At 40.9% G+C, this 18,577-nt stretch overlaps 1 protein-coding gene across 4 annotated transcripts in view; it reads left to right on the top strand.

The window, feature by feature from the left end:
- The window catches only part of Ctnnd2 (catenin (cadherin-associated protein), delta 2), a gene marked incomplete at its 5' end in the record, with an annotated part of 372,103 nt that overhangs the window by 166,074 nt on the left and 187,452 nt on the right, over nucleotides 1–18,577 (top strand). For all 4 annotated transcript variants that reach the window (XM_013515022.1, XM_013515021.1, XM_013515020.1 and 1 more), the window contains 1 exon segment: nucleotides 1,456–1,669. In XM_013515022.1, coding sequence (XP_013370476.1) covers nucleotides 1,456–1,669 — 214 coding nt within the window.

Raw genomic sequence — 18,577 nt, 5'->3', positions numbered from 1 at the left:
ACAGATAGATTGATTTATTGATATCCTATACCATCTGCTTTTAATGTATACATGACAAGTTCATTGAAGATAGACTTACTTCCTCTTCTCTTTTAAATGGCTTCATCAATATTCAAAAATTAAATCCAAGGAATTCTAAAGTAAAGCACACATGTGCAGATACACACACGAGAAAAAATGACACCCACAAGTTAGCCATTAGTACAAATGGAATATCTTTTCCAAAGAGTTATAATAAATTGGATGTAGACGCAGGTATAGACACACATGTAGTCTGTGTTGCATAGACAGTAACACAGACTTCATCTCTCTAGGGTGGGTGCAAACCACATAAAAGTGGGTAAAACTGTACGTTGGGTGAGGTGGTTTTCTGGCGCATTTTTCTCCTGTCCTCCATTGAGCTGCCTGCCCTCACCCCTGCAGGCTGTGTAGACCACACAGGGGAAGCCAGTACCATCTTAGCCATGCAGTGCTCAGTCCTACCCACTTCCTTCCGGGGGGGTTTCCTCATGGGAAGTGCGACGCACAAACTACCATGCTTATTCTTAAGGGGACCTGGTGCCAATCCTTCAATCCCTGGAGACCACTGAAATTTAAAGAAAGAAAAAGAGCATGACACTGCTGAGTGACACAAGGTGTCTTTCTGTGTGAAACATACAAGCATTCTGACTCCACGAAATGGTGTGTGTACTAACAAACCACTTCCCTTTGTTGCCAGTTTAAATTTTGCAATCGGTCCCATCATCAAAGGGAAATAAGAAGAATGTGAAGTAACACACACTGCAAACACTGTATTGGATTTAGTTACAAAAACTTAAAATTCCTCTTGGATAAAAAAACTAACATTTAATGTGATTTTTGTTGTTGTTAATCAAATACCCAAGTCAAGCACTGCAGCCCTAGGCCTCCTGTGTTTGTCATTGTGAGTGACATTTCTATGTTTGCAGATCTTCTGCCATAAAACCCTGTGTGTCAGTTCTTCTAGTTTCTTCTGGTTCTTTTCAAATATTTGGAGTGTTTCCCTACTAAACAGCATGATTTTAGCACTTCAGACACCAGTCCCGTCACCCTGGAAAGCAGTGGTTAGAATTAGGAAGTCTGAAGAACAGGATTCATTCTAATGTCTTTTCTGCCTCCATCTGTTCCGTGCCATGAGTATATGGCATATTTTTAAAGAAAGAAATGTCTGAGATGCTCATTATGAAGTTAAAATCACCTTTCCAAAATTCTACAGCTTGAAAAAAATACATTTAAATTTTTATTGGTAGGATATTAAAGCAAGCACAGGCAATAAAATCTAAGGAGAACATTTAATTGCTTGCTTCTCGTATCGTATGCCTTAATTCAGTTCAGTGCCATTAATTGTGGCAGAGTCTTCTTGTGAAAAACATGTTTTTGGTTTAGATGGTGCAACCTTGCTCCCTAAGGCCAAAGTGCTGTGCTTTGCTCTTTCAGATAAGGAGACAAGGAGGTATCCAGCTCCTAGTGGACCTGCTGGACCATCGGATGACAGAAGTCCACCGTAGTGCCTGCGGAGCTCTGAGAAACTTGGTATATGGCAAGGCCAACGATGATAACAAAATCGCCCTGAAAAACTGCGGCGGCATCCCCGCACTGGTGAGGCTGCTCCGCAAGACCACAGACCTGGAGATCCGGGAGCTGGTCACAGGTGAGGACCACTCGTTACTAAACATTCTGTTTCATCCCAAGGTAATTTTCGACTATCCAGCCCGGTAGCAGGTATGCAAACCAAGTATTATAGCCTGAGGCTGTCAGAAAGCTAATAACACAGGTAGCCTCGATTTATGTTCTCAAATGAGTGAACAGTGGGCAAGAATATTAGATGTAACACATGTGGATTGGTCATATTAAATAATTAAAATCCTGTAAATGTAGCCTTCACTAGTGTTCTCTGATCATATTTCAGTGTTTGTCATTGGATTTATAGGTAGTTGAGGATCTTATAATATCTACAGGCCATTATTAGGATAACACTAAAAGTAATTGGTAAAAACCCAAAACATGTGAGTTATGGGTAATAGAGTATATATTTAGGCTTATAGTGTGGTTAACAGTGGAGAGTGTATTGTACCTACAAGTTAATTTATTAAGTAAAATATTTATGCCTACTCAAAATCCCAAAGTTATATTACTACATATTCAGGAATATTTTGGAAGTTAACATTAGAGAAACTTCTTTTTTATTTTAAAGAGAAAAGAACAAAGACAAAAACAACACAACACAAAAACATGAAGAATTTCAAAACAAAATGATGGGAAATTAACAGTGGTTGTTGTATTACATATAATAAGTCAGACCCACGTGTGTAAACATCATGTTGTCTCCCTAGTTTAAGAACCTGAAAGAGTAAATAAAATCTGAAAGGTACAGTAAATATTGTGAAAGGGAAAGAAACTGCTCAAAAGGAAAAAACAACTGGGATGAGGGAAAGGAAGAAAGAAAGAAAGAAGGAAGGGAAAAAGAGAGAAAGTTCATGAGCACACACTTTAGGTTTTTGTAAGATGGAGATAATTATAGTGCTTTATAGAGTCAGGAGAATTTAATGAATGAGAACACCTAAAGCATTCAGCATATACACCTTCTTTAGAAGGCATGGTGACATGGGAAACATTAGCAATTGGCTGTCATTCCTCACTTTTTTTACTAGTACATCATGAATACTTTCACTTTGGGTAGTTGATACCTGTACAGAGCACACCTCAATTCTTTTTGCATTCCTTTCCCTTCGCCACCTCCCACTCCCTTCCTCAGTCCCCTTTCCATATGCAAAACATCTATCTCTTTGTTTCCTATTGGCTACTTCTTATTTTGATTTTATTTGTACTTTGCATTTCTCATATAAGTGAAACAATGCAGTATTTAAATTTGTGGGCCTGGTTTACTTCATTTAACATTATGGATGAAAGGTGCATCTATCTATTTAAATTTTATACCAGAGTAGTACTCCACTGTGTGTAAACATCACATTTTCTATATCCATTCATCTGTTGATGGACAAGCAGGCTGCTTCCAAGATTTAGCTATTCTGAGTTGTTCTGCTCTAAACATGGGTATGCATGCATCACTGTAATATGATGGCTTTATATCTAGTAAGCGTAGAGCTGGATCAAACAAAATGTCTACTTTTTGTTTTTTGAGGAATGTCCATGCTGATTTAATTAGTGGTTGTACTAGTTTACATTCCCACCTATAATGTAGAAAGCATCATTTTTCCATACAACTTTGCCAGCATTTATTATTATTTGATTTCTTGATGATAGTTATTCCTTTTGGAATAAGGTGGAATCTCAGGATTGTTATAATTTGCATTTCTTTAATGGCCAGCAATGTTAAACATTTTTTCATGTACTTATTGGCCATTTCTATTTCTTGTGAGAAGTGTCTATTCATTTCATTTGCCCATTTTTTGATTGGGTCTTATTTTAAGGGGAATCTAACTTTTTGAGTTCTTTATATATTCTATATATTAGTCCTCTAACTGAAAAGTAGCTGGCAAATTTTTTTCCTATTCTGTAAGTTGTCTCTTCATGCTGTTGGTTGCTTCTTTTGCTGCATAGAAGCTTTTTGATTTGATATAGACTGACTCATCTGTTGACTGGAGCTTTACTTGTTGGCATGCTGATGACATAGATGGCCCCAATGTGGAATTCCAAACTGCTAGCTTCTGGTTTACCAAAGCACCGTGATAAACTGGGATTGTCAACTGCACTGCAAATCTGACTCTCCAAAAGATCTTTTAAATATCCGCTATCCCACATACCTTCTGTCAATTCTAAAATTTCTTTCTATGCTGATGAAGTATATGCAAATTTATTTTAAAAAATATGTTACTCAAGCCACAGTATCATAAATATTTATTCAGTACTGGGTCAATTCCCAGCTTCAGCATAATTTTTAAATTTTTCACCCTTTGAAGTTGCTGCATCTCTGTCTCATTCTTAGCTGAATCACAGCGAGATCTCTGTTTTTCCTTTCTTTTATTTTTCTTCTTGTTAGCAGATAATTATCTTTGTAAAAACAAATAATTGTTAAGGATTACCGTACTATTAATATTTCTCACGAGAAACTATCATGGATCAGGCAAGGTAGAATTATCATTGGTCACACAGTAGATGTCTAGGACAGTTCAGAGAGGTGTAATGTTATTAGAAAGTTCCCTACTTTGATGGTCATGAATGTCCACTCTTATTTTCATGGGTTCTAAGTTGGAAATGGCTCACTCTGCCTGTGGGTGCGCAGAGCCAGAGGAACAGAAGACCAGTGGAAAGCTTTATGCACACTCCATATACATCCATGTCACACTTCAGAAAGAATTGGATTTTGCTAAAAATTGGAGTACTCCAATATAAAACCCTGTCCAGAAGTCCCCTCTGGGTAGCTCATCTCATTGCCAAGAAAACTCAGCTACAATTGAAAACTCGAGCTTACTATGGACTTTAAAAAGGAACAAAATATAATGCCCTGTTACATGAACCCTTCCAGGACAGCCCTGTGCCGTGTGCTCTGCTGAGAGTGGAGCAGCTATAAAGAAACTGGTAGCATCTGTGAAACTCCCTCAGCGCTACTTCTGACAGATCCAGGAGGTCCCTACTTTATACAGAGCAAGAGCAAAAATTTCTATGGGAGCCCGTTGGGAAACCTCAATGGCAGATAACCCCTTGAGAATGTCAAGAAGTTTCCAAGTACCTTAGGTCCATGCTACCACCTTAGAGAAGGACTTGGGAAGATAGTATCTGTGAGGACATTCTAGTGCTAAAGGGACTATTACTGTGAGCCAGTCTAGTAACCAAGCCTTCTCCATTTCCGTGGTGGCAAAAATCTGAGGTCCCTGTTAACCTGTAGGACCCACCTGACTTCTATTCAGATATCGCATCAGTAATGCAAATCTAGCTGAAGCTGGCTCTGAGGCCTGAACCAAAACAGACTCACCTCAGAGAACCTTAGCATGAGTCATTTTCATCTTCAGCACCAGCCCATGGTCATTGCTAATGAGCTATGAGCTTGGATTCTGCTGGTTCCTACAGAACTTTGGGGAAATTTAACACAGTTTAACTCCACGGTCATCAAATCCTCCATCTCCCTTCTTTTTCATTCTGTTGCTACTCCCCTTTCTCTGAGACACTTGTCTCTGCCCCAGTCTGATGGATTTCTTAGTATAGAAAGCCCTCTGGTGTGACTGCAGGAGCTTCATCCATTGCTCAGTCCTGAATTTCTAAATGCTTTGGAATTTCCGCAGGTGTCAGGCATGGTAAGCCACACTGATGCTTCGGCCAGCACCTGTTGCATGGTCAGCAAAGCTCTGCTCTGAAAGGTCAGCAGTGTGTACTGCTGCTGCTGAATACTCAGAGATGTCACTTACCCCACATGCTCTCATTTTATAACTTTCTAGATGAGCAGCAAGAAAGTCGATGGCTTTGGAAGATGGAGTAAAATATAAAAGAATAAGGGCTCGGCTCACTTCTTCTGTCACAAGGAGCTGCCACAAATCCTTTTGGGAATTAAGTTAGATATCCAAGCATGAATTAAATAAAATATTGACTTCAGTGTAACAGCTATGCCTTTTACCTCCTTTAGAATTCTCCAGCAGACCTAATGCAGGGCTCAGCAAAGAATAATGACTGCATCCAGGAGCCCCTCCCCTCCCCGGAACCTGCTGTTTCTCTTGCCTTCTGTTTCCTTCCCCTCGCACTCCACGTGCTCGGGAGCTCCTCCCCACTGGGAATATCTACCGGGGGACGACAGAGAGGCCCTTCTTTGAATTGTTCCTCAGATGTTTATAAACTAGGGTGTGCTGTAAACAAGTACAAAATTAAAAATAACAACCGTAGTGATTCGCTTTAAACAAAGGAGATTTTAGATGAAACCTAGGTGTATATCCAGGAGTTCAGGTACTGAGAAGGCCAAATTGCAAAATAATAGAAGATGCAAAGAAAGAAATGATCTGGGAAAGCTTTGAATTATTTCTCGAATATTTCTTGGCAAACTGTTTGAACAATAACAATAAAACGTTAAAATTGAAGTATTTACATACATTTACATCCAACCTATAAACATACATGCTGAAAATAACACCGCCTGTCTGCGCTGCAGTATCTATTCACAGCAGAACATATTTTGCCACTGCCTGTGAGGCCTTGCAGTAAATAATTTTCTTCCTATGCAATAATTACTATGAGATGATGATCAGAATTTTATTTAAATCCAGCTGAAGCTATTCTGCACTAGCCATTACTCAAAATGCTCTTAAGCAAATAAACTTTGATTAGAAATGCTGCCTGTCCTTCAGGCTTGACTAATACAATTTTTCTCTCTCTAAATACGGAAATAATAGACCTAAATTTTGAAATACCCAACTACAGATTTCTGAGTGTTGTACAAATCACAATAAAACAGTTTTTATTAAACCATAAAACTTGATAAATAAGTTTTATTTGGACTGAAGGCAAATGTCCTTGAGAGCTTTCTTCTCCTTGAGTGGAGAGAGTCCTTGAGTCTTCCGCTTTGCATACCCAGGGCTCTTCCCTTTTAATTAAGGCACCAGCCACCGACCCGCCTTGTGCAGGATTTCGGTTTGCAATTGTTCCTTCCTCTCCGCGATCTCCTCCCAGATCCTCGGGTCTGGAGCACCTTTGGTTATCACTGTCTAGACCTGCCTCCTGTGGGCGTGGGTCAGAGCAGCACATGCATGGGAATTCATAGAAGCGCCTCAAAAGAGGCACTCAGGAGATGAAACCCTGAAAATGTCAGGCTTAAACTCTCACACGTGACTGATGAATACTACATAGGGAATTTGGAGGAGAACATTATTTCCTCAGGAAGATTTTCTATAATTTTATCTTTGATTTTCAAAAATTCTCTGATGATATCTGATGATATACCTAACTGTATGCTTTTTCTAAATTTGTTGCTACTGAGCACTTTCAATTTAAGACATCGCCTTCTTCAGTTACAGAAAATTGTTCTTTAAAAAAGTAGAAACAGCTGGGCAAAGTGGCACAGGCCTGCAGTCCTAATACTCAGGAGGCTGAGACAGGAGGTTTACACCAAGTTCCAGGCCAACCTGGGCTACATAGTGAGCTGAAGCCCAGGCTGAACTACATAGGCAGACCCTGACTCAAAAAGACAAAAAATAATAAATTCACAAGCCTGTCTTTTCTGTCCTCTCACTTTGGAATTAGACATATTTGAGACCTCTTGAAATATTCCTCTCTCTTATACTTTCTTATATAATTTGGAGTCTTTTTGTCTTTTTATCATATAACCTGTGAGTGATTTCTCTAATTCTTAGCATTTATTTCTAACATGTATTTGCCCCAATTGATGTATAAGACTTTTTTTTTCTTGCCAGGGGCTATGCAAGATATACTTTTTTTAATTCTGAAAAATAATCTCTGCATTTTTTACTTCTATTTTCATTTTATGAATGTAAATTATTCAATAATTTCTCCAAGAGATGATTTAAAGATAGTTTTCTTTTGTAGCATGAATTATCTGTTTCCTCTAGTGTCAGTTTTTTCTGATTTTTGTGCATGCATTTCTCATTGATTTTACAGGCCTACTTTAAATATGTGGTAAACTTCAATTTCCATCTTATTTTGAAGACAGAAGAACTGTGGATTTGCAGTTAAGTGTGTTAACTGTGAAGCAAAGGTTTGTCACGAGTGAGAAGGAAGGGTGAGCTTTAGCATGGGGAGTCCTCTAAGGGGCCAGTTAGGAGCGTTCTTCTCCAAGACTTTGATATCCAGGTAGCTTTTCAGTTTTCTTGAATGCAGTCAGTTTCTCTGGAGACTCTACTGAGTTGTGAGCTTTGTTTATTTGTCTGGCCTGGAGTGAGGCTCTAGCACTTTCCTGGCTACCAAGTATTCTTCATACTCATGTGGGACTGGAGAAGGCGAGGGTGATGGACTGTTTCTTTTCCAAACCTTTGTGGCCTCCTTTCCCATTTCTACACCCATGCGCCTGCCATCTCTGAGGAGGAATCTTTCTTACATTTCTAAGAAACCTGAGACACAGCCTGCTGTGTGCATAACCCAAGCTGAGCTGGCTTCTCTGTGAGCTCCACCAGTCAGCTCATCTCCATCTGTATTTGTCTTGTGGGGAAATGCAATTGCTCATCTACCAAATTGCGTCTTTTTATCTTCCTTATTCCATTAGAGCCCTAATAAATAACATCTTGTGCCCTGCATGGGTTCTGAACAGTTTCTAGTAAATATTACTAAACATTATCTCTCTTGCTCATGCAATCCAGGTTGGAGGCCTTGCTGTGAGTCTGTCAGCCAAGTGAGCTTGCTAGCTCATGGAAAGTCTGAGTGGCAGTATCAAACACTCTGCAGGGAAGGGCTCACTGGGACAGAGGAAAAGCAGTCTCCTCTTTCACATCTTCCAGCCTGTTTTCCTCTTTCCCTATTTTTTCTGATTGCCCAGAGTCATTGTCTGCTCTCCTCAAAGTAGGAGCTGAGCAGTTTCTCAGGATGATCTTTCTTCCATCTTCATGGAGTTTGAGGGATCAGTTGATTAGCAATTCAGACCAGAAGGCACTGAAATGGGTCAAAAGAGCAAATTATTTAAATCAAACTCAGATCACCATGGTCCCATGGTTTAAAATTAAATCCTAATTTTATTTCTTATCTTGAGTAATATCCAGCCACATTGTCTAACATAGCATATTAGAGATTCTGCAGCAGAATTAAGCAACATCACAAAGATAAAAATGAATAGAGACATTCCAATAACAAAATGCCAGAATGTGGAGATGCCCTGAATGTTAATATAAACTCTACCAGATATCAAATTCCCAAGGAGAAATTAAAAATCAAAGTTTAAATCCCCATTCATGTTGAAGTGCAAAGACATTAAAGTTCAAAGGAATTAAAGTAAAAAAATCAATATCTCTTGCCACTGTATGTCTGAGTTCAAAGCCCACAATTCCTCAGTTAACTAAATGTAAAGCCATCATCCCCAGATTTCTCCTCTGCACAGTCTCAGCCACTAAGATTGCTATGTCTCTGAGGGGTCAGTTCCTTAGGAGCTGAGTTCTGGGCTGCCTCACTCTGGAATCAGCTGCATACTTCCGTGGCCTGGGAAGATACACTATTTCCTTCCAACACTGATTCACTACTTCGTTCAAGTGTGGGAGCACTGCTCCCTGCCCACTAGACTTAAAAGACAAAGCATCACAAGCCCTAGAGAAGTCATCCCAAGCATAGGTGTGCACCAGAAGCCAGCCCTTGCTGCAACTGTGGCAAGAACTCAATGAAGTCTGCATGGGTTCCCTGTTGCTGCTATAACAAACCCTCCACAAATGCAACAGCTCACAGTAGCACAAATGCATGAACATGCAGTGCTGCAGATAAAAGGCTTTCACAGATCTCACTGGAGGAAATGCTTATTTTGACTCATGACTTCAGGAGTTGCAGTCCACAGTCCGTTGGCTTCATTGCTTGTATACCAGTGGGAAGGCACCCCATTTGAGTGGGAACAGGTAACAGAGGAAAAGTGTTCACCTCCTGATGTCCAGGAAGCAGGGAGAAAGACGGTCCCAACATCCCCTTCAAGAGCTCGCCCCCAACAACTTTCCACTAGGCCTCAACTCCTCAAAGTTTCGCCACCTCCCAGCAGCAAAACAGGCTGATGGACAACCCTTTGAGGGATAATCCAGGTCCAACTCTAACATGGAAACTCTTGTGGAGAGCCATTTCCTTGCCTTTCCCAGCTTCTAAAAAGTGCCTACATTCTTGACTTGTGACTTCCTTCTGTATCTTCAAAGCCAGCCGCACTGCATCACTGGTCATTCATTTTTAGTCACGTTTTCCTGGGGCCACTGCCAAGAATGATGTCCATGGACCAACCTCGGACATTTAAGGAGCTGTGTGACAAACCGAGCCCAACTGGTAAAGATGGGACCATCTCTAGGATCATCTCACTGTCTCAAAATTCATCACCTCATCCCACCTCTACCATCCCTTCTGTCATGGAGGGAGAAGAGTTTGGGTTCAGAGAATCGGGATGTGGACCTCTTGAAGCACCATCACGCTAATGACTGCAGCATGTGGAGGAAGACAGTAAAGGAAGATTTCTTGGCTTTAGTCAGTCAAGTGGTGTCCGTTTGGTGGCTGGCTTCAAGTAACCATGATCTGTGAACTTAAAGTCAATCAAGGGAAAAATGTCTAGAAGACGGCTAATTTGGGTACTAAGCATGTACCGATTGAATGGAGATTTGTCTATGCATACTGTCTCTTCTTTTGAAAAGTGAAATTGTAGACACTGACGCCATCTCACCTTAGTGATATCCTGGCTGCATTCCACCCCAGCCCCATCATCAAGTGTATGAGCCATGGTTTGATCAAGGAGAGAGAAGAACTGGGAATGGTGCAGGAAAGGGATTTACTGTCCGAATTCAGCCCAGCACTGCAGTGGGAGCTGCCCAGGCTTTTCCTATGCATCCAGCAATGGGATGAAAGTTGACCTTGGCCAATGGGCAGCAGTCTGGAAGAAAAGCCAGATGTGCAGCACAGGAAAGCAAGGACCAAATGGTGCCTAGGAGGACAACTTACATCCCTCTTCAGCTTGTCAATGGTTGTATTTCATCTTCAGGACTAATGCCCAAAAGCTGGTGTCCTGTGCCCTAGGATATGCCTGTGCCTGGACCCGGGGCAGCTGAAAGAGGAGATGTGGTAGGAGCTGGTGTAGCTCTGGACCCACGTGCTGGCCTCACCCCAGCAGTGAAGCAGCAGAGGCGTGCAATGCTGCCCTCTGCCTGCAGCCCTCTAAGCCCGCAGCCATAGCTCTCACAGGCACATGAGAAACGAGGTTGGTCCATGGACAGCTTTCAGCTGGAACCAAGCAGGGAGTGTTAACATTTATGCCTGCGTAAGCCAATCTTCTATCCCTTCTCCATTAACTGTGCCATCGGGCACAGTGTGGCGATGTTTCCAGACATACATGCACATCATTTCCTGTATTTTCTATTTTTATTGCTCTTCAACTGCTCTTTATTGCCTAACATGAGAAGTAAGATAGTCCCTGCATTTATTATACAACAAGAAAAAGTAAACATTCCTGAATAGCCACACTTGCCAACTACTGTCCTGTTTGCCTTCACATCTACTGTTGCCTTGAATCCACCTGATGGGCTCAGATGGAAGGGGCTTGCTCATACACCCTGCTGGTGTGTGGGATACTGCCAGTCCTCTGTTTCTAAATCGTTTGGTTTATAGCAATAATTTGCCCATTTCCCCAATCATAAGAGATCTTTGAGACACTTAATCCAGAAAATAGTCTTTGTACGCAAGATCTCTGCAGTAATAGTCCAGGAATGCACACACTCAGTACACCCATCTGGTGGTTAGTAACATCGTGTATGTTTGAGGATTCACATTTTCTACTAGCACAAACAATTATGGGAGGACACCACAGGGAGGTGCTTAGGAGACAGGCACTTTGAGAGATACCAAAGCAGTTTGTCACTAATACAAACAACATTATCCAGTGAAAACAGTTAACCAGTGTACCATTTTTGCAAATTAGGATGAATTTGGGGTTATCTCACTTGCCGACATGCTTACTTGAATGAAAGAGAAAGCAATGAAATAGCTTCAAAAGAATATGACAGAAATTGCCTGTAACAGCCCCCACTTACAGCCCACAGTAAGCAACCGTTATTAGGAATACTATTTGGGTTGAAGCTTGCAGTTAGGATGGTCTACTGCTCCCACACGAAACTTCTGCAGGTTTCACTAAAACCCTCTGTACACCAGTCGGAGCATGTGATCATCTTGCATTTCACACACTGCCAACAGGAAACGTTGGCTACTCCTGAGCCGTCTGCCGTTGTCAGTATTCATCTCCACGGCCATTCAGCTGGTGATGTACAGTGTATCTGATGTGACCTAGACTTGTGTTTCTGGGCATGCCAAAACTTTATAAAGGTTCAAGCAAACATATTGGTAGGAGCTTTTCTGGTTGTTTATTTGTCAAAATTGAAATGTGTGCTGCACTCTTTGCTCATTAGGTTTGACAATGCTTAACTGATTTGTGACTCTACTTTGTGGCTCATGAGTTACAAGTTAATTAGAAACACTTTTCCTTAATTATATTTGAGAGTTTGTTCCATTTGCTCTACAAAAATCACAAAAATTGCATTAACTAGTGTTAACAAACACAGCATAAAAACCCCCACTGAATCTCAGAGGAGAGGGGCAAATTACAGAATGTCTAGATCCCTCACCTCCACCTGGTTTCCTTTCCAACAGATGGTTATTCTCAATGAAGTATCCAGAATAAACTTCCTTCTTAGTTGTGCCTTAGAGGATGAAACCATCCTGACAGAGAAGCTTCACTTTCACGTGTGCTAAGCTACTTTCACTTAGTGATGGCTCTTCCAGTGGGTGCCCGTCGTCACTGATGGTGTATTTACCATCCCAGTAGCTCTGGGCCATTAACCCCATCCCCCCTTTAAAGGGAATTGCTGGAGGAAGGATCTCTAAGAAATAATTTCTTATCAAGGGACCTGTATCTTAGGAGATCTGTAATTCCAAGAAAGCATGGAAATTGCGTTTCGCAGTTGGCCTGCCTGTCTTCCTTTTTTCTCATCTGCGATCCCAAGATGTGCCTGAGCAACACTGCACTTGGTGTGACCAGTGACATAAAAGTGATGCAAACCTGAGCCCTGTCCTCAAGGAGTGGCCCATGGAGTCTGAGAGGGGGTGGGTACCTGCTCTATAAGATGAACACTGAGAAAGAACTCACAGGAGGAGACGGTCTTCAATGGAGAGCTCAACGAAGATTTCATGAGGAATATAGTTTTTGAAATAGATTTTAAGATATGCATGGGTTTTGCCTTCAGGTAGTAATAGCAAGAAAAGAAGAGTTGAGAAAGTCATGGGTGTAAACTCCCACAACAGTCCTGTAATAAGACAGGATTGAAACGGAGTCATACTGCTGCTTGGTTCTTGAAAACACATTCAAACAAACGCACATTCATTCCCACTCCAAATAGATCCCTTCTGCGTGTCCACCACCCTCTCCCTTATCCAGACCCAGTGCCACCTGCTTCGAAGGACATAGTCTGTTTCTCCATCCATGTCTACTTTTGAATGTGATGTGCTTGTTACTTTTGGATGGAGAAATAATAAATGAGGAAGAGCTTATAAGCACACGAACATTGCTAACTGTATTTCCAGTATCAGCAGTGTCCTCTTCAATGAGAAAAGAAAATTTTGTACCCACTACTAACTCAAGAGTATGTGAATCAACTAAGGAAGATTAATTAATCTACTTTGCAAATGATAGCTGTCCAACTGAAAAGTTTGGAAACTTTTTAAAAGTTATTGAAAAAAATATAAAGCCTTGAAGTATGAAAGTGTTCAGTACTTTGAGTACTGCCTTCCATAGCAAACAGATGTAGTGCTTAAAATAATGATATGTTTCAGCCTAAAAAGAGTCACTGAATTTTCTCTGACTTGCATGCATATTGAATTTTTTTTAGAGAATGAATTTTAATTCAGAAATTCAACTTCATTTTCAAGTGACATAGCTGCTCTGTTCACGAATACAGTTCCTGAAGCTTATCTGCGCACTTAATTAAAAACAAACATGAGGCCCACTCAACTCTGGCTTCCAGATATATTTCACAGTTTACTACATTTTTGCATTCACAAGTATCAGTACTAAAAAAAAAAAAAAAAGCTCTTTCCAGTCTTCAGATTTTATGGCAAGAGATCTTATTATAGATTAAAAAGAATGATCTCTTGTCCTTCACAGTTTGTCCAAAATTCTTTCCTTCTGCAGTGAGCAAGAAGGAATAATACGGTTGAAAACCTGAGGCTGAGAAATGCAGACTTGAAAGCATTCAGAAAACTTCTTTTAATAAGAAAAGAACTTGGACATTAACTCTAGCAGCTTTTGTTGTGTCAGTTCTTTGTTTTTTAATTGATTTTATAATCTTGATGTAGCAGATGTTTCATTGTGTACTGGTTCCAAACATGCTTAGGGCAAGGAAGAAAAAAAAAGTTTGAAAATAGGAGAGGGCAAGAACGTTGCTTTTCTCTGGCTGTGGATCCACAACTGCAGGATAGCTTTCCTCTCCTAGCTGCTCAGCTTGGATGCTGTTTTCTGTTCTTGACCCTAGGAGCGTTTCTGAGTTGTGTAATTGCCGTATACCCTACCGCATCCATCCTGCACTGAAGACTGTTATGGTTTAGATCAAGAATGACCCCCGCAAAGCCTTGCGTATTTACAGCTGGGCCTATTGGAAAGTGCTTGGGTCATGGGGGCTGTACTAGCTGACTTGCTGTTAGGAAATGTGGCCTGGTTTGTGGTGGGTCGCTGGGGGCGTGGTCTGAAGGAGTCTATGGCCCACCCAGCCTCCTCCCTTCTTTGCTTTCTCATCTCCATCCCTTAAGCAGCTTTCCCTTTCCTATGCCATTTCTGTCTTGGAGCCAGCCCACCATGGGCTGTACTTTTGAGCCAAAATAAACCTCTCCTCCTTCAAGTTGTGGGTATCAGGTGTTTGTCCCAGCAATGAGGAAAGTGACTGAGATAAGGACGTTTATGAGTAGAACAATATGAAAGTACTTCACCTTCCACACCATCTTTGGGAGATTCCTGAACACTTTGTTGCATTAACAGAAATTAGAAATTTGTATTTAATACATAGTTCTGCTTATGAGACAAGCATGGATCATTTAGACTCATTGAACAATTTATCAATTTAGTAACTTTCTGCAAAACTGCCCTTGCTATTAACTTAGTCATTAGAGTGTAAAACACAGATGTGAAATTTTATTGTCATGGAAAAACTTCACATTGAGCATAGCTAGGTATTCCTAACTTGAATCTAATGAAAATAGGATTGAAAGAAAGGATCTTGTGGTCTCAAAATGGGGACTATCCCCAAAACAAGCATTAAATCTGACTCGATAAGTCACACGTTGAGTAATTGGAAAGGAATACCTCTCCAAAATTCACTGATCAGCCTCCAAACACCAGGGTTTTATTAAAAATCCCTTTACTTCCAGAAAGTCCTCACATCAACTTTAGGTAGCTTTGCTAATACTTCTTTTAGGGCTCCTGTGTAATAAAACTGTGTTGCTATGGAAATGGCTGTATCTATGCAAATTACTTTTTGGAGAATCATCAGGCCTCAGAAATTCTGTCTGACGTGAAATTTACAAACTCTCCAGCCCACAGCTATCCTTGACATTGTTTTGCCGTTTTAGCTGTCCTTACTTTTGCTGTCTGTTTTATACAAAGGTAGCATTAATGAATCCTTGGAAACCACCAGCAGTAAGAGTTGTGGACAGGAAGTTAGAGATGTTACCTACAATAACAGTTCTGAGGGCACCTGTGAGTTGTAGAAGAACAAAACTACCTAAATGTGGATGGAGGAAGACACAGGTAGAGGTCAAGGGAAGCCTACTCAAAGCACCAAGTATCTTCTATCCATCCCTCTCTTCTCAAAAATAAAAGCCACTAGATTGCATATGCAAGCATGCACACTAACACAGGTATGCACACAGAAGTGTGAACCCACAGGGAGGCAAACACACCTGTAAAAACACTTACATAATTCAAAATATGCCCACACAGACACACACATATACACCCAGGTGTGCAATGCAGGTCTGCCTGTGCAGATGTACACACACCAATATACATACCTCACTTAGGGAGCCCTTGGGGTTTTCACACATTTACACTCCTTCTGTGGTCCCCCTCGCTACTCTGCCCTGCAGATGAAGTTCTATACTGAAGGACCATTGTCTCTAGCTTCCTGTCTCCTTTTGCACATATTTTTTATACCCAGGCCTCAAATGAAGCTCCCCAGTGTTCCTCGGGAGAGGCAGGTGTCCCCAAACCTGCTTGTTGGTGCTGCTCCGCAGGGCTTCATGTGTGCTGCTTTGCCCCTTGTCCGAGGTCTCACTGCTGCTTCCTGGGCAAAGGACCCACAGGTGTTTGCAATGAGCCCCCAGGAGGCAGTAGCTGTGGTGTTGTATGTGACCTAGAGAGAAAGAATGGCTTACTGCCTTTTGCATTACAGTTTGCACAAGAATCCCAGAAGAGTGCTTCACAGGCTACAGGCATTACACAAATAGCCTTTTCCATCCTGACCTCTTTCCCTAAGGTGGAGACATGTTTCTGGTTGCTGGGCTGGGACTGATTCACATGGCAGCACTACCCTAGCCCTTGAGTCCACCCTTCCCATCACTGTACCCTGCTTTTGGTGCCTAGTGGCTGATTTCCCATCAGGTCAGTTCCCTCTAAATTTTGTTACCCAAAACCTCCAGGGTTCACATACTATAGTTTGAGTACTCCTTATCTGATATGCTTGGAACCAGTAGCATTTCTGATTGTGGACTTTTCATATTTGAGAATGTTTGCATACACTTCATGAGCTACCCTGCAGATGGGACTCAGATCTAAACAGGAAATTCATTGATGTGTCCTATACCTTGTATGAAGATACTTTCACATACTTGTGTGTGCAACAGAGTTTGTGCATTGAAGCTAAGGAAGCAGGAGGTTCTTTTTCCCCATGGGAATGCTGAATAAATAGTGTGCTGTGCACCTGTGTTTTGACTGCATCCTGTCGTAAAAGGTCAGGCGTGGAATTTTCCACTTGTAACATCGTGTTCACACTCCAACGTTTTCTCCCAATTTGGAAGCATTTTGTATTTGAGATTTTCAGGTGAAAGATGCTCAGCCTGTAGCAGACTCTGTGAGCCCTGTGTCTCCAGGCTGCCAAGGGTGCTGCGTGTGTCTGACCTCAGCACGCAACCACCATCAGCTCCAATGTGAGCCAGCTCCCTGACCCATGAACTTGCTGGTTCGTGTCAGTTCAACTACATGTATTTCAGTTTGGTTCTGTAGGGATCCAGGTCGTGTTTCCAGTGTTTGGCTAAAGGTGGCAGGATCAAGGGAGTGTCCCCAGTAAGACTTTGGACAAAGATGGGAAAGGCCTCATCCTTCCAGCCAGTTGGGGTCCCGCTCTGCCCCACATCCTGTCTGAAGAGGACGGGGATAAGGGGTAAGGACCAACTTGCTCCTTACAGATACCATTTTATAGAGGTGCTGCAGTATATGAGGCACAGGGGTCTGCTTTATACTTCCAGTTACTACACGGAGCAACTCAGAATGCCACTTTCTAAACACATTACATTTAAGGCCATGTAACTCCTTCCTTTGCTAGTTGAAGAATCAGTGCCCTGGACTCAGCCTTCCTTCAATAAAGGTCAATGATGTCATTTCCTCAGAGAGCAGAGCCCTTAGTTAATTCTTCTCAGTAGAAGAAAAGTAGGTCATTGTTATCATCCTCACGATAAGATGAAGAGACATTAAAAGATTAATGTCACTTGTCCCTAACTAGAAGTTCTTCTTTGTTTATACAGAATACTAATATAAGCCAGAACCCACAGAATCATTTTAAAATACAGAAATACTCTCTAAGCCAATTATATATATTTTTAAATGTTGGACATTATCCAGAGTTGTCTGTTCTGGGAACTTTTAAGCCTTTAATGGGAGGTGTAAGACAGATGTGTTCTTATACTTCAAACTTACTACATTTTAGAAATGAAAGTCAAAAAATGAATTTTTAAATCATACCTTCCATAAAAATAAATCCCTTTGTGAAAAGAATAGAAAATTGGATAAATTACAGAGATCACTGTTACATGTAAATAAATATGAATATTTAAAGATAGTTTATATTTTCAATGGTAGTATTATTTTAGAGAACATAATAAAATGCTCTTAGTTTTCAAAATAAATATCCACATGATTTACCTTGATATTTGCCCATCCAGGAGGTTATAACTGAGAAAATTTGGAAACTTATCTGCTTATTGCTGTACTACTGTCCCTACAAAGAGTTCTCATCTCTGTGGGGTAATTTACTGTAGTTCCGTAGTCCCAGAAACATCATTAAGACATTCTTTCTAACAGCTACATTTAAATAGAAGGTCAAGAACTTATTGTGTTTGTCTTCCTTGTGCAATAAATAGATAACCATCCTTACATTCTTATACATATTGAAATGATTAAATGTTATGATCCTTCTTAGTCTAATTAATGGGAATGACAAAAATTTATGTACTATATATTTCAAATTTTATATTCACTTTTCAAAAGAGTAAAGTTCCATGAAGCTCTATAGACTTCTCTCTTCTCAAATAATGAAGGCTTCCTTGACTGCTGTGGCCTAATTTTGTCAGTACTGCTTTGCCGAGGAGGCATTGCTCCTCATGCTCCTCCCACCAGGGTTGGTAGGACAGACTTTCTACCTAGGATATATTACAGATGTTTGACGTCATCTCTGTCTATCACAGACATTAATCTTTGGCTCCCTGAGAGAAAGAGCAGTTTCCTATCATATTTGTGTCCACAGTGCTCAATTCAGAGTACCATAGGAGCTTAGTAAATTGCTCTTTCTTGAGATGTAAGTATGAAGTGTCTTCCAGAGACTTACATATTTTAGGGCTTGACCCCCAAATGCAGTTGTGTTCAAAGATAGGGCCATGAGAAGTGAATGAATCATGAAGGTACTAATCTCATCAA

This window comes from Chinchilla lanigera, unplaced genomic scaffold (genome assembly GCF_000276665.1).
Source record: "Chinchilla lanigera isolate Chin_1 unplaced genomic scaffold, ChiLan1.0 scaffold00025, whole genome shotgun sequence".
In the NCBI taxonomy this organism is placed as follows: Eukaryota; Metazoa; Chordata; class Mammalia; order Rodentia; family Chinchillidae; genus Chinchilla; species Chinchilla lanigera.
This window is presented reverse-complemented; position numbering and strand designations above follow the sequence as displayed.